We start from the raw sequence: 23,396 nt of genomic DNA on the forward strand, positions 1-23,396 counted from the left end.
TCAAGTTCAGGATCACAGGGGGCTGGATCCTATCTCAGCTGCCACAAAAACTACATCAGTCTAAAACGTTGTTTTATTGTGACTAATTCTTTATTTTGACACAATGTAGATATTAATTTTAGTAAAACCATTAATTTGGAGGAAAACTATCAGCTAGAGTAAGTTTCTTCAGAGACATCACCCATGAAAAGAAAAAAAGGTCACATATCCAGTTTAATGCAACAATTTAAAATGTAATGCATCTATATAAATCAGTAATTTACCAACAAAATACTTTCAGTTTCCTGAAGATACTTAAAAGCAGTTGTTGGGGAAGCACAGGGAATGTTGGGGAACAAGGGAATGACAACTGTGCATTCTAATAAACTGTTAACATCTTTATGGAATGATTGGAGTTCAACAAAAATAAATCTGTGAAAGCATAAAACAATGAAAAAGGAAATGTAAAAAGAAATTAATCAAAGTATAAAAGTGGGAATAAGAAAAGGGATATAAAATTTGGAATAAATGTGTAAATATTTATATTTTTCATTTTAATTAATTTGATTAAAAAAATTTCCATATTACTTTTGCTTTATCATTATTATTTTGCTATTTCCAAGTAACTCTTGCTATAACCATTTCTGAATAGCTTTTTAATTTTCTCATTTTCAGTTTTACTGGTATTGCTATTGCTATTATGTTATCCCTTATCATATAAATTGATTTTCACTTCTACAAATACCTTTTTCTATATTCTCACTCTGTGTTGTTCTCAGATCCTGACCCTAACATCTGGTCTTGAACGAGCCAAGAAAGATTTCTAGGGCTAAGAAATCAGTGAAACCAACCACTAGGTCAGAGAGGCAAAGTCAGAGACTGGTAATGGAGGAAGATGTTACAGTCTTGTATATACATAGTATGCTTGAAGCAGGATTTGGTCCAGGGTCAGGGTGGGGGAGACACTGCCAGCTCCTACTAAAGCTTGGCTGCACACATACATGGAGGGGAAGTAAATCCTGTTCCTCAAGAACTCCTACCATTGTCACACATTGCATGTAATTTATCAGAATGTGTTGTATCCTATTGTCTTTGCTACCAAGATCTTTCCAGAGGAGGAGTTTAACACACATCCTCTCTAGTCTAGCAGGAATAGTCCAATTGATACTTTTGTTGGCTTGAAGTTGCAGGTTGAAGATCATGACACTCTAATACTAGAGTAGGTAACAAAGTAAGAAAAAAGCAAAAGCAATTCAGTGAAGCGAAAATCAAAAACTGGAAAATAATAAAAGAAAAAGGAGTAGCAAAAGCCACTGAGAAAAACAAACAAAAGCAAAGCTAATATTGAATTGCAGTTGCAATCAAGTAAAGCAAACCAGTAAAGAAATGGTAATAGCAAAAGATTTGAGAAATAAAGCAATGAAAATAAAAAAAAACTTGCAAAGGAAAAAGCTTCTGACACATAAGAAAACACCAACAAAACAATAGTGAAACAGAAAACACAACTGCAAAAAATAATAAAAAATAAAATGACAAATAAATAAATTACATTATGTATTAAAATTAGGAATAAAAATATACCATCAATTCATCCCTATTTATTTTCGTTCATATTTCTATATTTTCTTATTTCAACACCTATGATTTCATTACCGTAATTATATTTCCCTATTCTTTTTCTTATTGTTCAACAGATTTATCATTTTTGTGGAACTCCATTCCATACATCTTAAGAATGAAAATGAGTACAAGCAACTGCTTATGCTGTTTGACAAACAAATGTATTCAACAAATTAAGACTAGAGTATATACAGAATGTCATCTTTATTCAGGGTAACATCTGTGGTGTCAGAGGGACAAACTGTTTTTCTTCATCAGATTTAATCTGAATATTTAGTGAGGGTCATTTTTTAAGTTGTAACAAGTTAGATTTTACTGTGTAGCTCAAACATCCAATCTTACAAGTTTAATGAGGAACCTTGCGATCATCATTTAAGATATTACAATATTGTTCCTCTTTGAATACATAATAAAATATGTTTCAAACCATAACAAAATTAACAAACTTTCTATTTTCCTGTTTTCAGGATATTTTTCAGTTGCAGTCCTTAGACCAGTTGATGGCTCGCGGTATGAATGTGTTTATTTGTGCTTTAAAACATAACTACTGAGAAAGAACTGGTAAATTATGCCTTTTTCTTCTTTAAGGGCACTTGACTGTGAATGTATCTGTTTGTCACTTTGAACACCTCTGTTGTTACTCTGCTGCACCAGGGAGGAGGGACCAAGTTTGAAAAGTTTAAACACAGCACCTACTAAATATATACTGTTATACACTAGCTCCACACCAGCTTTCCTCTGTTTCACATTTACTTATTGGTACTAGTTGGAACCTTTAAGTATTTTAACAGATACAAGTATCTGTTAGTTGTCACTGATTTAGTTTACTGCAATGTCGTCAACTTGCTTCTCTTCTTTAGACTGCCTCATCATGAACCATGCAAAGTTCATCCATTCAAAATTTGAATCTTTTGCCCAGCCCTCCTTGTTTTCAAAATGAAGGAATGGGCTATATGGTGTTTCCAAGAAGATCTTTGTATCTGTGGTAGCCATCTAGTCTCTGGGTCACAGATGGGAAGAAGTGGAGAAGCAGAGTTTCAAGGTGAAGGGGTTAGAGCTGCCTGCCGGTCAAAGAGAATGAACACACTTCACATTAATGAACTGGTAACAAAGTACTTTAGAAACTTTAGAAATTATTTCTCTTTTACCACCTGATAAGTATTAGGACTTTGAAGAGAAGTAAATTTAAAAAATCCTCTCTGATCCTTACTTTTATTTATTATATATATATATATATATATATATATATATATATATATTATAGCATACCGTTCAGGAAATTAATCTTTGAATATATGGAATGAAACTTTGAATATATTGAATGAACCTTGAATATATTGAATGAAACTCTGAATATATTGAATGAACCTTGAATATATGGAATGAACCTTTGAATATATTGATTGAAACTCTGAATATATTGAATGAACCTTGAATATATTGAATGAACCTTTGAATATATTGAATGAACCTTGAATATATGGAATGAAAGTTGAATATATTGAATGAAACCTTGAATATATTGAATGAAACTCTGAATATATTGAATGAAACCTTGAATATATTGAATGAAACTTGACTGACGTCAGACTTCACGGAAGTGCCAGCGGCCATCTTGTCTAAAGTGTAGATACTGTGCTGAAAAGCGAATGACAATGAATCGGTGCGCTCGGAATATCGTAGGAGGAATATTAAAGAATGACGACATCCTTAACACACTGGCGAATGCATGTACGGGCCAAACGATATCCTCCCGATAATCCTGCCAGTTCTTCTAATGAAGAAGTTCGCTCGTGGCAGACTTACGACAACAGGCCAGGCAGCTGTTTATCAGGCCAACCTCAGCATGCCTTATATATATATATATATTCAAGGTTCATTCAATATATTCAAGGTTCATTCAATATATTCAAGGTTCATTCAATATATTCAAAGTTTCATTCCATATATTCAAGGTTCATTCAATATATTCAGTTTCATTCAATATATTCAAGGTTCATTCAATATATTAAGAGTTTCATTCGATATATTCAAAGGTTCATTCAATTTATTCAAGGTTCATTCAATATATTCAGAGTTTCATTCAATATATTCAAGGTTCATTCAATATATTCAAGATTCATTCCATATATTCAAGGTTCATTCAATATATTCAAAGATTAATTTCCTGAACGGCATGCCATAATATATATATATATATATATATATGTGTGTGTGTGACACCTTCTGTGTGACTGGTTCTTCCTATGAAGCTTTATGCATAACAAATGTACCCTAAATCACTTACTGGGTATTCTGATCTGGTGATGGTTGAGGACAGTCAAAGCCTCAACAGCTTCAGTTTTATTGTCAAACTCCAACAGACCAGATAGAGTCTTTGAGCTGGCTGAAGGGAATACAAAGGAAATGGGAGGGAAATACAGATATCTGAGTATAAAGCTGTTTGTGACATTTAGCATCTGCAGTGTGATTGGTAAACTCACGTTTGGCATCAAAGACCTTGAACTTGGTGAAGCTAGGAACATTGTGTTCAGAGCAAAGCTATAGATGGGAAAGAGATGAAAGAGAAATGAGAAAATTGTCTTTTCTTATTTACCGAGAAGAAATTTAGATATAACTTAGACAGGTTTTGTTTGTTAAGTTATAGTCCTCCATCAAAAATTATTCTCACGCAGGTGTGACCTCACCTTGAGCAGCTGGTGTTGGTTGAGGGTGGGGGGTGCATTGTAAAAGTGAAGCACAGCAGCAGGAGGCTGGATGATGTTCCTGCTGCTGTGTGTACTGCTGAAGCGATTGTTTCTGGTTAGACTGAAGTCCTGGTAGCTGCTGCTGCCATCAGCCAGCTCAAACACCTGACTGGGAATCACTGCCTGTTGCTTAGACACACTGAGGAGGGACAGGTGGACGGATTCATGATGCGAAAAGCCAAAAAGAACAACAGGAACAAGTTAGACAGTCAGGCTTATGATGCTTGTGTTTGAGCAGCATGGAAATTAATGTGATTTTTTTTGTTACTACTAATGTGTTGGAGGAGCTTTTACCCATCATAGACATCAGTTTTTGGTAAGTTTAAATTATTTTACTTTGGTGGGTCTTTCCAGAAAAATTGTTCATGCCATTATTTCTGCTTTTGAGTGGTGACTATTTCAACAAGAGAAAGGAAGTACGACCATAAATATTCACAGCCCGTATCATGTCATTTTAGTTAGGAGTTTAAGATAATTAGCACTGGACTGTCAGACTCCTCCCAACCCCTACCCTAAGCTCCACATGTTTTCCTGAAGTTTGAGGATGCGTCAGTGCTCACCAGACATTGAGTTTCTTGCCAAACACCTTGATGCTGTTGAGGTGAGTCACAGCTCGGTCCACAGCATACTCGTCACCCATCTCCACTAATGCTGTGCCAGGAACACTCTTCATGAACTTTACCTGTAAACACAACCAATCAGTGCCCCATTTTGTGAAATGCTTCTAGATGCTAACATGATTATCCAGCTTTAATTTCCAAAAACATTAATTGAAACTGCTTTAAGATTTATTTGCAGCCTAAGGAGGCCATAGGATCCCAAGAATATCTTAAGAAATTCTGAAACAGTCACTGAAATTTGGCACTTTGATTCTCTGTCACGGGACATTTGAGAGCTCAATCATCTAGCAGACACTTTTTCGTTTTCCACATATAAGGAAATTATTGATATATATATATTGTCTTCAGTCAGATTTTCTGCACATGCAGACCAGAATGTCCAATATCATTTAGAAGAGAGTATTTTAAAGAGAAAAGTCAATAAAAAGTACAGTATTTTCTGCACTATAAGGCTCACCTGATTATAAAGCACAAAGTTATGGGGTAAATGGTAAATGGACTTGTACTTGTATAGCGCTTTTCTAGTCTAGCTGACCACTCAAAGCGCTTCACTACATGCCGCATTCACCCCACTCACACACACTCATACAGCACGTCTTAAGATATAACTACGTGCTTTCTAAGCATTCACACACATTCATACCCCCAATGATACACTGGGGGAGCAACGTGGGGTTCAGTGTCTTGCCCAAGGATGCTTCGACATGTATCCTGGGGAAGCCAGAGTCGAACCACCGACTGTGGGTGACTGCTCTTCCTCCTGAGCTACATTTCTGTCCATTTCTGTACTTAATAAGGCATACGTATTACATAATGTTACATAATACATAATGTTCTCTGATTGGTTTATCGCTGCCAGCTGCCAGTGTATGTATTAAGTCCCTGTGTCAGCTGGAAATGGTCCGACGGTCAAGGACAACATCGACGGTCAAGGACAACATCGTCGGTCGTTTTTACACTTATAAACTTATAAACTGCACATCGGTCTGCATCACCCATCTCAGACTGAAGAACAGGCACTCACTGGGACATGGGCAAAAGCATTAATGATGACACGATTCAATCGCTAAGTACAAGCTCAATACAATCTTTGCCCCATTCAGAGTGAATGGCTGGTATCCGCCTAACTGTGGATTCACACTGAACGCAAAGCAAGCGACGGAAGTGGCCAGTTGCCATTCTTTTCCAATGTACTAGAACGAAGAGGCGCGGCAAAAGTGAACGTGGCATTGAGCGGCGCGGTGAGTGATGAGGAGGGGGCTTAATGCCCCGATGAAAGCTCGGCGGTATCAGTGACAGATTTTTGGATATGGCGCACGGCCGTTTTTTGCGAAAATTTAAGGCTTTTAGGTGCACCTTATGGTGCGGAAAATACGGTATGTTTTTTGTCTAAATTGTTTCTTTATTTGTCTTTCTATTTTCAACCTAAAAGGAAATGTATTGTATTCTGGATTAGCAATACTATATTGTAAATAAAATCAATACAATTTTACAAATCAAACCAAATGTAGATTATTTTTAGGGATTATATTAATTATATAATTACATAGGAATATATAACAGCTATTATATTAGATATTAGTTATTAGCCATATGGCTAACAGCCATACAGCGGTTCTCCGAGCACATTCTAGTGATTACATCACTCTAAAGGTCCTAGCAAAATACACACACCTTCTCCACGTTGCCATAGAGACAGAAGAGGTTGAAGATGCGGCAGCAGTTCATCTTGGTGGGATGTAGTCCACTCACCATGGCAACGGAACTGGAGCCCAAAAGCGAGGAAGAAGATGTAGAAGGAAAGGTCTTCGGCAGGAGTGGTGGGTAAGAGATCATGTCCTGTACCTGCTCACCAATTCTTCTGTATCTGCTGTTAGCAGGCAGAGGCAGCAGGGGGCAGTGTGGACCTGTGGGCACAGGAACAAACAAATACACACACACAAAATATATTGGGGTTAGAAAGAGGGAGCAGGAAACAAAACTTAAGGACAGAGAGAAGGTAATGCAGACAGACAGGCAGTACCATAGCCATTGGATGGATGCTCTCCTAGGATGGCTTGACGCTGCCTGCCCTTCCCCCGCTCTGCAACATAAATTAATACAACATTTAAGGTAAATAAAACATGACAGGAAAGTGATGTTTCCATGGCATTGTCACCTGTGTGTCCTGTCCTGTGTGTGACATCGCCACACTTAGCAGTTTTCCAATTCAGCTTTCATTTTTTTCCAGCCATTTAGAGTAACTATGAACATATTTGACACTAACAGTAATCTTTCTCTCACCTTACACAAAGTTCCCACTCATCATAAAACTCAATCATTTATGGGGACTTTATAGGGACACACCCACACATACACAAACACTAAAACATGGGGGTCTCAGTGTAATGTCAAGTGAAAGCAGAGCCTGAACAAAATAAATTCTGAGTAGACGTGAGAAGTGAGAACTCTCTCTCTTTGATATGTTTATGCATTTGGCAGATGCGTTTATCTAAAGCAACTTACAATGAGGATCTAACATCAAAGCAAACAATAAGCTACATAGAAGAAAAAACACTAGTCAGGCTCTGTCAGGGGTTACAGTGTAGAAATAGAGTGCAGGCATAGAGTGAAGGACAGAAAGATAACTATTTCTATTATCAGCCTCCACAGAACCTTTAGCACAGTGTTTCTCAATCCTGGTCCTCAAGGCACCCCGCCCTGCATGTTTTCCATGTGTCCCTGCTCCAGCACACCTGATTCAAATGAATGGTTTGTTAATGGAAAACATGCAGGGCAGGGTGCCTTGAGGACCAGGATTGAGAAACACTGCTTTAGTACACTCACCAGCCACTGACTGGCTTCACCCTTTGAGGCTCTAGGCAGAGCAAACACAGCTCTGTCGTATTTCACCCCCCACAAAGCTTGGGCCTTACTAAAAGGCACAGGATGTTAGATCCAATAAAGTATCTAAATCAAGAAAATAAGTCTAACTGATAAAAACACTTGAGGAACAGAAAATGAATGGTATAATTCATTGGTATCTTTTATTCATGCATCAAGTTACTTTCTGCCACTCAGGATTGCAGTGAAAGCAGGTTAAGTAAGTTAGTCCAGAAAGGACTCTTGCAAGTAATATTTTCAAGCTCCATCAGAGGGAACCCAAGTCCTTCTAAACTCAAATCAGATGTATGATCTCTCTGCACGGTTCAGGTCTAACCCTTGGTCTCCTCACATCTGAAAATGCCTGGAAAACCTGTGGACAATCAGATGCCAGAGAAACCTTAATCAACCACTTTTTAGGGAAGCGGTGGCTCTACTTCGAGCTCTAAACTCGACATGTTGTTGATTAGGATAAGCCCAACACCATACAGGGTTTATTCATTCTTTGATTCTACCCAAAGATCATGAATACAGCTGAAATTCTGAGATAGATCTGACCTATAAATCATACAATTTGTGTAGTTTAGGTAATTTAGTCTCTGCTTCCCAGTGCTTTCTTGCATTCATCTGTTGTGTTTTTATTTATTTATGAATTCTAGTAGAATTTTACAACTTTTGAGTTCTGTCTACAGTCTAAAATTTAAAAGTCGGTTGTACTGTTATCGGATTGTGATAACGTTAGATATTAATTTGTCAAGTCATGGCTCTGTAGTCTGAGGATTGCCATGGGTGTACATACATATATAATGTTAATCAGTGAGCAACACAATATTTCTATTAACAAAGGCCTATATTTGAAAGAAAAAGTACTTGCAGGTGCCAGTGAGTTGAATTATTTGAGAGGCTGTATATATACCATAATAAGGTCTAATAGGTACTGAATACATCTGCACGTGGCATGCAAAATGTCCTGTGAATGACAAAAGACCCTGTAGGAGCATTCTCTTGTGTTACATATATTTTGGTTGTGTTTGGTTGCCATGCAATAGCAATAGCATTATGAGCATTGTCACCTCAGCTAGAAGATTTGTGGTTCAAATCTCACTTAGGCTCGTGCTACATGCAATTTGCATGATCTCACTGTGCTTTCGTGATTTTTCTTTGTTGCTCCAGTTTTCTCCTAATAAATGTGTTTGAGCTTAATTGGTGATTCTAGGTAAATTTGTTTGTCTGTCTCTGTGTTAGCTCTCTAATTAATGTTTTTAATAAGGATATCATAAGGAAAATTAATTTCCATTTCACAGTGTCAAAATAGACAAACCTTAATGACAAAAATGATCACACAACCTACATCATCAAACCATGTGAATTCCTCTGGCAACCCCCCTGAACCAGGCTGGCAAGAATGTTCAACTTGAACTGTCTGATGCATTCCACATGCATTTAATAACTCTCTCATGTTCTCACACCACACGTACATTTTCTCATGCCATTAAAAAATAAAAAATTCATTACTGGTGACACTGCGGTACAAAAAGGAGATATGGATGAGACTGTATCAGTGCAACAGCCCAGCAGCAGCACTGCATAAGAACAGCAGAGTTTTTACAAAATAAGGAGTAAGTAGGAAATATCCATTACTAATATAATAATATAGATATATTCCCATGGATGCTGCTTAGTAAACAAGCTTGGATTTCACTTATCAGTTACACTGCTGCATTTTAATTTATTTATCTATTTATCTGACTGGGACAGTAAAGTTTATGAATATCAACACAAAAATGCATGAAAAACTCATCCCTCTGTGATTTTGTCTGCTCTTATTTGAATGTGAATATGTAATATTATTGAATATTAATTATTATATATAATATATTATTATATCATAATATAAAAAATATTTGAATTTACCCCACGGGGGATGAATAAAGTATTTTTCTATTCTATTCTTCTTCTTTAACAGCATCATACTTACCACTTTTTTTTAAAGTCTGTTTCTCGGCAAAGCCTGTCAACTATCATGTAGCTTTTCTTTGGAAATTACAGAGAACTGTCTGTCACAATTTGACTTAAATTAGATGCATGCCTTATGCCACAGCTGATTTTATCTTAGGAAGGCATCTTTATTTTTTCCAAAGTATTGATACTATCAATCTGAATTTTCATTTTGTGCGCAGATCAACAGCATTGTCATGAAAAAAGACCCATTGAACCACATCCTATTTTTAGCAATGCAGTCATTGCATCTCAACTCTTGCGTTCACTTTTTTAGTTCAGAGAATTTTACATAATTAAGATTTGTTATTATTTATGTAACACTAATTTTTCATGGCTCATGTTTGAGTTAAAGAAATTCTAATGAGGCAAATATGTAGGATCATTTGGTGACAGTAAAAATATCATAACTCAGAAGTAAGCAATTACTCATGTAATCAGTTAACAAATCATGAAATATAAATCTGTTTTACATTATAACTGATAAAGGATCAGATAAAAACAGTTACTTTTTAGCTTGCTTTACTCATAATGTAAGTGCTTGAAAATTCAAGCTGATTGATCAGAATAAACTATTTCCAACATTTCTAACTTCACACTGAGTGTAACAGTCAGATTAGCTGCATGTGTTTTTGTGCATGTCCTACCTCGGTGCAGGAGGAAGGGTTTGGTGTAATCCCAGCTGGTGTTGTCATTGCGGACGACATTCAGTCTGTTGGGCTGCAGGGGGCGACAGAGCACAGCACCTCTGGGTGGGTGTGTGTGCGTGGGCATGAGAATGAGAGTGCATATGTATGCGTGCACTTGCTGCGTGCTGGAGAATGTGTATGTGTGTGTGTGTTTACCCGAGCATATTCGATCTTAAGTGTGCAGCAGCCAGAGTAAATATCAGCACCGTTCAGAGCCAGTTTGGCCTTCTGAGCATCTTCCACTGACTCAAACGTTAACAAGCTCATTAAGGATGACTCATCATGAAAACAAGCAACGAGACAATCAGAGGACAGAAATTGGACCCGCACAAACCTCAGGGGAGCTGACTAAACTTGACCTGACTTTGACAAAACAAGTCCTGTCAGCTTGAATCTCCCTACGCAATCCTCCTTCTATCATCATCATCATCTTGCATCAATAGGAGTGAAATAATTAAATAAATTAAGCCAATGAAGCACAAAACTACAAAAAAAAATTTAACTTCTACTGAATAGCAAAAATGCATATACACTTGCGCGCGCACACACACACAGTCAGGATATTCCACCATGGCCTGGATGCCGTTTCGTTTGAAGATGACGATGCGCAGGACATTACCGACAGGGTTACAGACAGTGTACAGCACATCCTGTGAGAAAAAGACAGATCACACCGTCAAACAGCAACTTACACTGCATTCTTTGGCATGAGTATCAACGAGTACAAACTGAACCTTCGACCAGATTGAACTCAAATTTTCTTTTCTTTTATTATATTTACTTTCTTCATGAAATTGGATTGTTTTGCCTGTTTCATGTAAAATAGATGAAAAATAGATCTTAAAGTAAATCAGAACTTATCATATTAAATGTCCAACAGATTTTTTCATATCTATTTTGCAGAACAAGCTTCCTTAAATGTTATGTTTAAATATGTGACTAAGGTTCCATATCTAAAAATAACCTTGAATATGTGAACAAAAGAACCGAAAAGTGAACACTGGATAAAGGCAGATTCAAAATTCCTGTTTCACTTTGTTTACATTTTAAAATCAATATTTGTCCATAAGTGATTTTTGATACATTTTTTATCACTATTTTAGAAATACCATCAAAATGCAGAAAGAAATTTTATTTTCAAAGATCAAATTTTATTGCTGTTCATTGGCAAGATGTACTTAAATAAACACAATGGATGGCAAAAGTATTCATCCCTCTTTAGTGTTTTTCCTATTTTCATATATATATATATATATATATATATATATATATATATATATATATATATATACGTGTGTGTGTGTTTGACACATATGTATGGACCTAATTTAGTGCGTTTTGTAGCACCAGATTAATCTCAGGGGCTTCACAGCAAAGGTTCATATTTCATTTCCAGATTTTTTAAAGATATTTTATTTAAATTTTTTCCATTTTAATTAACCGATTTGAACTGTTTCTTATTAGATTTTGTACATAAAATCCACTAAAATGACAGGTTGTAATACATTAAAGTTGGAAAAACACCAAATGGAGTGAATACATTTTCCAAGTAAGATCTTTCTACCACTGTCTCAGAAGACATGTTAAGAAGGCAGAATAGCCCAAAATTAGGATAGTATCACTTTGAAGACAAAAAAGAAGAAAAGGTGAAAAGATGGTTCTGGTTATATCAGTTGAAATCATTTGTCATCCAACAGATGAAAAAGTTCAAACCATAGTAGAAGTTAGAGATGAGGAAATACTGCACTCACAGTGGTGATGGGGTACAGTGGGTTCTGGATGGACAGCAGCAGGACTTTGTTTTTGCTGGTGGGGTCATCTGCATTGGTTGGTCTGGTTATTCTCTGGCTGGTGGAGAAGTTGAAGAAAGCTTGCTGTTCGGCAATGTATACAGCTTCACTGGCTCCACGCGTCACGCAGCGTTCAGCACTCTCCACGCTGTCGAACTCTACCAGAGCTTGGCGCTTGAATGGCATCATCATCACATAACTGCCAACAGAGCAGACAGGTGAGGAGGTAAGAGGCGGGGCTGGAATACATATGTTGTGTTCTAATGCTTGAAAAACTTGTTTGTTTGTTTGTTTGTTGTTTTCATGGAAGTACACATTTACAAATAATTGTCTTCTACTCCCCCCTCAATTCTGCAAACCCTTATAAATTCGACCAGTCAGAAGACATTCTAGCCAGATCCTCTTGTTCTAAGGAGGAGGCTTCCCCCAAGAGAAGAGTTTGCCAGATTACTAGAAGGCCAAGTGGCAAGATGCACAGATTTCACTCCATTAGTTTGTCCACTCTGGGATATCATAGTAACATTTTGTTACATATGTAATAATGTAATTAACAGTTAATACCAATTGTAGAGGACAAGCCAATGCTTTAAGCCACTGAGGTGATGCACCAGGGTAATACTGACACGCTGATATTTTACCTTGTTTGATGTCATGAAAGTATGAGTCGGATTGCCACTTGAACACTTTGTCCATTTATTTCCTCTTCCTTCTCGTACACATAAAAACAGCCACACCTCTTGTATCCACCAATCTCTTCAGCGGTCAAAAACTGTTTTCTCCTTCCGATTGAAACACCTGCCTAGACAAAGAAGATTCCTACCTTATATAGCCATGGCCGCTGATTACCCAATGAGACCTGACTCAATACCCTATATGGCTCCTACACCAATGTTACATTGTCAACAAAAGTTTACAAACAATGAAAGTGTAAATTTTTTAAAGAAGTTTATTACAATCCTATGTATGCCAACTGTGGTTTTGTCACCCAGTGCATTTAGTAATATTTATATAGAAGAAACTCATTTACAGTCAGATCCCAAAGCCTGCAGAAACCAGCCTTATTCATACTGGCATACATCTGACATACCCTCCATCACCTGCCTCCTCTACCTTCAAACAGCTTGTCTCCCTTTACTTCACTGTTATTAAAAGGTTACAGCGCCACCATACAGACAGGAACTAGGCTCAGCATCTCTGTACTTGTAGTCTCAACTTTTAAAAAACAACAACAAACGACCTCATCGATAGATTCTGTGAGAATTTTGACCACAGACAGAGTAGACAAAAGAGACCGGAGGAAGTACTCATACCATGCAGTAAAACTAGACTATGTACAGGAAGCTGCTCATTGTGGTTACTGTGCTAGAGTCAGGTTGTCACAATGGACAACAGAAACACAACTGGATGAGGCACACAGAAATCTAAACTTCTGGAAAATACCTCACATTTTCATATCATGCACCCAACTGCAGCAACAACAGCAATCCAACTCAGTAATCAGTACTGCAGAGTGGCTGTTGTTTGCTTTTAGTTATGATTGTTACCTTGGAACTATGTGTTAGCACTAGGTGGAATATGTGCAATGCAGTTTAAAGTTACTATAATGTAATGTATAAACATCATCTAAAGGATCAATCTATTTTTCTTTTAAATTTGAAAGGGGACAAATAAAAGCAGTAACAAAAAGTTTATTTCTACCAGATGTTGCCAAACTTGTCAAGTGCCTCCACAAGGTCGGCCTCTACCACGGCATCACACAGTCCTCGGACATGGACAACTGGAGACGGGGGGATGCAGTGACTCTCCTTCACACTCTCCTGCAAAAAAGAAGTGGACAACTGAAAGCACAACTGATTAGATTGTTTTCTGAACTGCAGGGCTCCTAGAGCCCAGCTTGTTAGTGACATTTGCTTCTCACAGATATCTCAGACAAACCACAGAGCAACACAGTGACCTACGGGTGGCATGACATAAGATGTCATAAGAAACATTGAAACGTGTGTGTTTAACAGCACCATTAAGTCAGATTGTCGTAACAACAATAAACTTTTTTTGTTTTAACAATTTTGTTTTAAAATCTATAATGACATATCTAATCATCATCTCATCACTTTAAACTCTTCACAATAACAAATAATTCCATATGTTCATGTATTATGGCTATGGATTGCTTTTTGTTTTTAGTGCACCAGTGTGTCAATGTCGCATATGTATGTGTGTTTGAATCCCAGATTGCAGGTGTTACTGTAGACCCTAACTGATGTGACACACTTGTATGCTGCCCTTTTTTTTACTAAGCGGTCCTCAAAACCTACACATTGTTGTGCAGGCAGTCCCAGACATTTACAAATAATGTATACAAATAAGGTGGGTGCATGTGTGTCCATTTCCTTAGATAAAAGGTCTGTGTGAAGGAGGGCTACCCACCTGACCCCTGCTGCTCAGACGCTATTGCGATGGAAAGAAAAAAAACACACACATCTCTAATGTAATTCACAAAGAGATCAAAGGAGCACTTTGAGCAAGACAGACAAGACAGACCCGCTCCCCCTATGTGAACAGTTATCATAAAGTCATCTCTGTGCAGTTGTCCACAAACACATGCAGATGCAGAAAGAAGCAACACCTCACTCTTCAGAAGTCTTTTTCAGAGCATGTTTTCAATCAATAAAAGTTCAGTTCAATGAAAAAGACAGCTTTAATAAATACTGGATGATATTGTTGATACCATTTTGGTGTAAAGTGAATAATAATAGTACTCCATCTAAATTTACGTGAAATTTAGTGTTCAGTAGAGTCGCATGAAAAACAGCTCTGTCTTTGTGTTTTCTATATAAGATCTGTGTAGTTGTTCCATTCTATGCTACAGATGTCTGCACTACCAAAATCATTTTCATTCTAAACTTATTAAACAGATTTGTGACCTGTAATTGGGAAACTAATGTAATAAATCTGACTGTTAACTAGCTCAACCATGAGTAAAATGCTGTTGCATCTGTCCAACAACCTGGTGATTTTAATCACTTTTCAGCTCTGGGAATTTTAAAAATAAATAAAATGTCCGTAAACCTTCTTGGTACCTGCAATAAATTTGTGACTCAAGTATGAAATTTAGTTTAGTCTAGAGTTTGCATTTAGAATGATAACAGGATATGGTGAGGTAGGGAGGTCTTCTTGATAGTTGCAAATAGAACTAAAGGTGTGTCATTCTTCGTGAAGAGAGCTGAGAATCTTACATCATTGTTGAGATGAGTGTAAACATGTGACAGTTACAATCGGAAAATCTTCTCATAGCAATACGGCTGACAAAAAGATGTTTTTTGTCTTTGTCAGGAAGACGTTGAGCAAGCATGAAAGTTTTGCAACCTGACCTTTGTTTTGCAGCAGGTTGAGGATGCAAGCTCAGCCACTTTACATCAGTGTATGCAGGAAACACACTTTCTGTTTTTCTCATGTCTCTGGCTGCATGGGCCTGCCAGCTATAGTTGGGACAACGTTGTTTCTAATTTTTATAACCTCACAGTATCAGTCCAACACTGTATTTCTATGGCTTTAATCATGTGCTCAGTGCAAACTTTCAGATTGATATATGATTAAACTGAGTTGTTTTTTTATAATTGTGTTATTTGTGATTCCCATTTAGATTTTACTAACGAACTTTGACTGAGACTATTTCTAAAAAAAAACTTTGTTTTATCAGAAGCTTTCATGATTTGCTCTAGTAAATCTGTGCTTTGTTAAATGTTAGCTTTGATTATTAAAAGTTTTGTTTGTCTGACTGTGTTGCCGACTTAAAATCCCTACCTTTATATGCAACATAAGTGTTACTGAATGGTAAATATGGTCTGCAGCACCATAAAGAATTACCAAACCGCAAAAGTGACTAATGTTCTTTGTTGCTCACTTTAATAAAATCATCCTCAAGTCACAAAGTCAGGGTAAAAATCTCCATTATGACGACATGAAGGAAAAGTTTAAAACCACATCTTTGGAACAGAATTAGTCAGCTACTAAACTACTAAAGAGCATTCAGACCAGAATTTAAGACTAAATTTTTGTTTTATTTATATATATATATACGGTATATAAGTTCACTTTCTTTTATTTCTTTTTTTTTCCCATCTGCTTGATAGATTTTATAACTTTCAACATGCCTGTGTGCAGAGTTAAAAAATGTTGTTCCTTTAAGGAGATTAGCAGCCAATTGGCAATCAGTATAATTGTTCACTTTCAATTCATAGTTAGAAATTGTGAAATGGAAACCTATCACTAACTTGTTTTGTGTAGGCTAGCATTCAGCATGACATGATGGGAACCCTGAACCATGTATGGCACTGCTCACTTTATGTTGTTTTCTCTTTTCTTTTCTTTCACATGTTAAGTTATTGTCTTATTTCATATTTTCTAACTTTATGTTTTGATACTTGCATTTAGTATATAATTAACTCTTATTTTGCATCTATAGGGATGTTGGTGAGAGTACAAAAGATATAAAGAAAGACACAATATGCCCAGAGCTGCTGGGGCAAGCTGCTACAAGTGCGATGCCATTCAAGAATTTGCATAGTGAACATAGATGTGAGATACACAAGCTGAATTTAGTATACATGCCATCTCTTCATTCAGACAGAAATACAATTAAAACCAGAAATACTGTGATCATTCAAAAGCTATGATTATCTCTCTATCGCATTGTTTGCACCAGGCAGTTTTGACACATTTTTTCATACACACACGTATGGAGAGGTCACCTTTTCTGTACAAAATGTGTTCTGGTTGAAGTGAAGGACAGAGTTGGCAGTGAGAGCCAACCTCATCCTACAGCCATCAGTAAAAACATGTGATGTCAGAAATGTCTGAATTTTTCAAGACTGTGCTCTTTAAGTAACAGAGCACACTTGAATACTTACATGGGTCTTGGTTACTATAGCTACAAGTGGTGGACAGTTGGTTGAAGCAGAAATTATGTTGATCAGGAGGAAAGATGTTACCAACATACTTTCTAATTTCAATTTGTGTTGGTGAGAGTGTCGAGATGTATTTACCATGGTTTTCTCATAGTTTGTGACAGCATTTGGAATGAGAAGTTTCCACCTCCTTTACAGGACTGCAGAGGAGGCAGAACACACGTTGCCCTGTCGCCATGGAAACAAATCATCAGTTCTTTGTTTTTTTTGGTGAACATGCGTGTCTTCATTTTATCTGTGAGTTTGAGCCTAAGGTTGGGTGTTTGGTGACATATAACAGTCTTCCTGTCAGCCCTCTGTCTCATTACGGCTCTATGTGGCCTCAGCTCCTCCATTCAACTTCCTCATCCTTCTCCTTCTAATTCTTAGTCATGCCTCCTACTACCTTCATCTTCTTTAGCTCTTCTTTTTCCTCCTGCCTTGCTCTTCAATGTAAAACTTTGCAAGATCAGCTGCTGAGCTTATGAGTTTTAAAAAAGTCTAACAAGACAAGTAGATAGATCGTTTATAAAGCCTATTACCACAGTCTGGATTCAATACCCCAAATATGTTTTTCATAGCTCTCTTTGTGGGTGCGAGTGTGTTTGTGTTTACACTTAAATTACTCATGCTTTAAAGGCATCAATTTACATATTCACATCACAGGAGATTGTATTCCTTGTTGAGACAAAAACATTTCACTCTCACATAACTAATTACATTTAAGGTTGTAGACCTAGTTCAAGGGTAGTCTGTACGTAAGGAGGCAAGGTGACTGTCTCTTTACAGCTAATATATGGGTGCCCGATGTTCAGTATGAACAAGGTTTTCATATCAAATCAACCGGTGTCCACAGAAGGCTGCATGTGATGGAGAAATAACGCTATGGAAATTGTTGTGCTTTCCTTACTGTTGAGAATAGCTGATGAGGGTCCTTGTTGTGTTGATATGAGTAATGTATGTATTTGTACGTATCCACAACTGTTAGGAGCAAGCAGAAATCAGTACACAGGCCAGAAGAAAGGACAAACTCTCACCAACACACACATGCTCACTCGCACAGCAGGTGCAAATGGTCCAAAATATTCCCTGACCCCTGTTGTTTCAGAGATTTTAATAGGTATAGGTGAAAAATCTCTGAAAGAAGTCGAATGCTGCAGACATTTATGTTCTTACCACCAGTCTAGAACATGTCTGCATGTATGAGAACCTTTGAGTCTTACCAGTGGTGAACCCAAAAGTCTGTCCTAAAGTAGACTTAGACTTAGACTTAAATTACTGGGATCTAAGAGAGGTCAGATTGTAATAAAAAAAAAGAAAAGAAAAAAATCTCTGCTTGGGTATATACAGTTCATATAGTCAGTACCAACTTATAAATCAAGAAGAAAATGCAACCCCGACGCTTTGCTTGTTTGTCTAAAAGTATGCTAATCAGTTAGTTGAGCAGATTTACTGGGGAAAGTCCATCACACTCCCAGCTTTAACATCAAATCATACTGCATTCATTGTACCTTGGGAAAGGGAAGTTCCCTCTTCCCTTGTTTTATGTTTTGCTTTCATTTGAGATTTGTGGCACAGTTTTATATGTCCACTCAAACATAAATTTAGACAAAAAAATACTCAATAACCATTGAAGCATGTTATTACTGTATGACGGAGCATTATCTAGTAACTAGCCTTAGAGCTCAAACTAAGACATTACCACAGATTACCACGCACCAAACTGAAAAATATCTCATTTGCAATTTTATTTTGAAATACTTGCATTTCCCTCGTCCATAGTTTTGCCTCATTAGTACCAAACCCTCTTGCAGGTACGATAAGTGAAACGTTGAACTGGTCCAATTTAGTCCAAACAGAATTATGTGGTAATGTAACAGCCAGCCCAGCAAGTTTAGGACATGCCAGAGCATGTTTTTTTATGCTGGTTCAATAACAAAGGGAAACTTAGATTTCCCAACTTGTGACATTGAGAAATCTAAGAAAGTGCCAAGAATGCCAAGATATCCAGGTTGGGACTTTAAATAAGGTTTATTAATTTTCACATTTTAAGACTGGCAGAATAGTAGTTTACCAACTGAATGTAAAATTGTTCATTTGCACTTTGCCAAAATACAAGCATTTCTCTTAAATTAAGTGACTCTTATAACTAATAAAAATCTGCTGTTGACAGCAAAGGAAAAACAAAAAAGAATTTTGACTTCCCACTTCTGAAGTACAAACAAAGCAGCATGATGTGTAATTGTGGGTGGAGATAATGATGGGAAGGCAGGATAATTGTACATTATAATTCTCTATAACTGTACAGCTACAGGGTACTGTGATGAAACAGCACTGTGCAAATCTGAATGGTTTACAGAGGGAGATTTTCAGATCGAGACAATCCCAAACAAAGCAGCAGCGTTGTGTTTTTTTAATTGATAGTCACTTCAGACACCATATGGTCTCAAGCACAAAAAAAGTTATTTCATTTACAGTTTGTCCCCTTTAAGGATGACATTTTCGGAGCATGATATCTAAAGTTTTCATCTTCTGGATTAGGACGTTTTTCCTCAAAATGTGTACATGTTTGAGTTTTACTATTGCTCAACCTAAAAATGTTGGCCCTGTATAAAGACTAAAGGAATTATCTACAAATCACCAACAGTCACAAGCTACTTCTGCACATCTACCTGCCACCTGCAGAAATTCTCTGATGACTCTTTACCGATTAAATTGTTTCTTTTAGAGAGAGGATTCGTGGAAACCTTCCCTACATTGTCACTAATGTATCATCAAGTACTGGACATCTATCCTTCGACATGACAGAAGGAACTGGCCAGAGTATGGACCCAGCTAATGGCACTCCTGTCACGAGACTGATACAGGTCCAATCACAAAGACAGACAGAAGGTTTCACTTCCTGCTGACTGCCAGCACTTCCTGTCACTGCAACAACCTCACTGATATGCCATATTGTGTCACCAAGCAGAGACTCAGAGCCAGACTTGAGCGGTAAACAGGCATACTGATTTGCTCTCAGAGATGGACATTAAACACAATCATTCCACTAAAGCAGATCTGTAGAAAAATACAGATATTCACCTGCCAGGTAAAACACATCCATAATTATCTCCGAGTGTTTATCTCCATTAAACACTCCTAAAATGACCTCACTGAAAATGTAATGGAAAGTTCGACGATTAAATAAATGCTTAAACCTTGCCTTCTCAACATTTTGTGTCAACAGCCTGGAGACTGCACTCACTTCATATACCTAAATCTTAGGGTATTTCAAGTATTTTGACTTTTGCAGTATTGGGTGTTATTCACCATTGAGGCCACAAGAAACACGAACATGATTTAATGGCTTGAATGACCAATGTAGTATTAGGGACTCCCATCATCAGACAGTTCACAGACAGTGCACCATGTGCTTCCAGAACAGCAAAAGTGAAAGGCAGATGACATCTCTGAGTGCCCTCTTGGTTGATGGGGCTGCTCTTGCTTCCATTAGTTGGTGTGTAATGATCTTGCGGAATAGCTTTTTCACTTCTACCTTTAGTGTTTCTCTTTTCATATAAATTGCTAAAAATAAAATCGTCATACATCCTGCTGATGGATCAAATTCTGGCAGTTGACTCGAAAACAGGAACCAAACCAAATTATACTTTCTTTGATGTTGGACTTTAGACTACAGTGCAGTGATTATGGATATGTTAAATATTTGAGATGCAGAACTAACAAAAATACAACCAGAAAAGATTCAGACATTTATTTGGAACCAGGATAGATCTTATTCACACAAATGCGCGCACACACACACACACACACACACACACACACACACACACACACACACACACACACACACACACACACACACACACACACACACACACACACACACACACACACACACACACAAGCTGCCATTCAAAGTTCTAGTTAGAGTATCAGGGGGTCAGTTTAGGGTTCAGACACTGACACGTAAAGAGAGGGAACTGCTAATTAAAAGTGCCTACACGGTGTACGATGGTCGACCTGCTGCACTTGATAAGTCACATAATGTCCTAAATGGCAGACAGTGGTGAGATGAAGTGGCTTTTAAGCAGTTTTATTTGGCAATTAACCTAAGGCAGAAAAGAAAGAAAAAAAACTTTAAAGAAATTGTTGATACCTCTTTACCACTTAAAAGGCTTCACTATTTCATATTCAACCAATTTGCTGTGCATTTGTGGACCTATTGAACAAACGAAGGAACATGAGGATCCTGACATCATTCTCACCTTCTCACAAACATCTTAAACCTCCAGCCGTAAAACTAAAAACGCTCAATCTTTAGGCCGATGGTGCAGACATGACGACTGAGAAACAGTGATCCTGACTGCTCTGCCCCAGTGTGATAAAATGCACATCTTGCTTTTTCCTACAGTAAAGATAGAGTGATAATCGTAAAAAAAATATAAGGAACAAACCTCTTAAAAATGAAGGTGATTTTAAATGTTTCCTCCTCGTTGCTTACCCTATGCATTTACAGTGACGCTTCTATTGTATTCATGTTTCTCCTTATTTATCCCCGTGAACAGTTTAGGGCACATTTTCATCAGAGACCGCGGGACTGCGCCTTTGAGTCCTTCCTCACCTTCCCACCGCTCCTCCGATTTCTGCCATCGATGCATCCGCTCCCCGCTGCCTCTTCACTGGCGGAGTCCTCCTCCTCATCATCATCTTCTTCTCCGTCCTCTAGCTCTTTTACATCGGTCTCCTCCTCCGTCCGCAGCCGTTTCGCCGCCCGGTGGTATCCTCCTTCTTCTTCCTTATCCTCCATCACAGGGAGATGTTAAATCAGAGATTTTCGATTATAATGAGGAAGAGACGATGACACCTGCTAGACACGACTCTCTCTCTCTCTCTTCCCCTCTCTCTCTCACTGCAGATTGGGGTTGTTTTTCTCCGAAGATATGAAAAACAGCAAGACGTCTCACTCTGCTACAATGCCTATATGTTAAGCTTTCATGTTACCATATTAGCCTCAGCCTTGACAAAGTTTCAAAAAGTTAGATATCCCAAAATAGACTGGAAATAGAGTGTAATTATAGATATGTGTGTTACTGTGTTGCAAAATCCTCACAGAAGAAAAATAAAAAACGAACTTTCCAATGAATTGTGATGAGCTGTGTCAAATGTAATAAAAAATATCATTTTCAGGTGTGATCAAGAAAAAAAATTATGTAAATATGTCTCTTAGCCAATTTAACAACCTTGTGAAAAAAGGTCAGAGTTCTGTGAGTTACATATTGTACTTCTAATGATTTTTTTTAGATTTTATGAACTTGGTTCATGACCTTACTTCCACCAGACTTCATCCCCTCTGAACATTTATATTGCACTTGACAACACTTTGTCTGATCATTTTTGGATAATTTTGTTATCTGATTTGGACATACAGGTATAGTATATGCAAACACGATGACATTCTGTGATTTGTGCACATTTTCTAAGATTGGACCCTATTGATCCATCAAGTATAAAACAAACACCTTTAGTCAACGAACTGTAGGATAATTCCTTAGTACTAACTCAGGTGTTACTTTAAGATAATTCCTGAGTACTAAATCTATTGTCCCCTCAAGAGCTCTTGACACAAAGGCTGAGAAACTATAATTTAAGAGGTGAAGATGGAACTTCTCCTGAATCAGCCAGATTAAAAACTGAATTTTATTATGCTGCTCTCTCTTCTCGATATTAATTGCAAAAATAATCTCAATCTTAAAGAGCTGGTTTCATGGGATAGATTTAAGCAAATTTTAAACATATAAGAAGTAGTTATGATATCTATAGGTATATAATATTTTGAGTTCAGTGTATGTACATTGGGGCTGCATGGTGGTGTGGTGATTAGCACTGTCGCCTCATAGCAAGAGGATTCCTGGTTCAAATACCAGTTGGGGCCTTTCTGTGTAGACTTTACATGCTCTCCCCGTGTATGTGTGGGTTCTCTCCAGGTACTCTTGCTTCTTCCATTGTCTGCATGTAACCACCATGTCAGGTTAATTGGTGTCTCTAAATTGTCCCTAAGAGTGAATGTGACTGTGCATGGGTGTTTGTCTGGTTTGTCTCTGTGTGGCCCTGTGATGGCCTGGCGACCTGTCCAGGGTGTACC

At 37.5% G+C, this 23,396-nt stretch overlaps 1 protein-coding gene across 2 annotated transcripts; it reads right to left on the reverse strand.

Moving 5' to 3' along the window:
* Positions 1-555: 555 nt before the first annotated feature.
* On the reverse strand, positions 556-22,179 carry LOC140304782 (heterogeneous nuclear ribonucleoprotein L-like). 2 transcript variants are annotated; one of them, XM_072383556.1, is made up of 13 exons: positions 21,876-22,179; positions 14,004-14,122; positions 12,267-12,504; positions 11,080-11,165; positions 10,672-10,768; positions 10,474-10,546; positions 6,990-7,049; positions 6,719-6,873; positions 4,907-5,028; positions 4,287-4,485; positions 4,083-4,140; positions 3,887-3,985; positions 556-2,660 (listed from the first exon to the last, which is right to left on the reverse strand). In XM_072383556.1, exons 1-13 carry the CDS (start codon positions 22,059-22,061, stop codon positions 2,605-2,607), a joined length of 1,548 nt encoding a protein of 515 aa, XP_072239657.1. In that variant the 5' UTR covers positions 22,062-22,179; the 3' UTR covers positions 556-2,604. The 2 variants fall into 2 exon arrangements, with proteins under 2 accessions (XP_072239657.1, XP_072239656.1); XM_072383555.1 differs by having other exon boundaries at positions 6,641-6,873; positions 21,876-22,178.
* Positions 22,180-23,396: the final 1,217 nt, after the last annotated feature.

Source organism: Leuresthes tenuis, unplaced genomic scaffold, assembly GCF_036924035.1.
Source record: "Leuresthes tenuis unplaced genomic scaffold, fLeuTen1.0.hap1 SCAF_4, whole genome shotgun sequence".
In the NCBI taxonomy this organism is placed as follows: Eukaryota; Metazoa; Chordata; class Actinopteri; order Atheriniformes; family Atherinopsidae; genus Leuresthes; species Leuresthes tenuis.

Coding starts and splice junctions, on each gene's coding strand:
- LOC140304782 (XM_072383555.1), bottom strand. CDS start 22,061: ATGGAGGATAAGGAAGAAGAAGGAGGATACCACCGGGCGGCGAAACGG. Junction 6,874..6,989: donor GCATCCATCCAATGGCTATG/GTACTGCCTGTC, acceptor CTGTGCCCACAG/GTCCACACTGCCCCCTGCTG. Junction 2,661..3,886: donor TCACCAGATCAGAATACCCA/GTAAGTGATTTA, acceptor TTTGACCGGCAG/GCAGCTCTAACCCCTTCACC.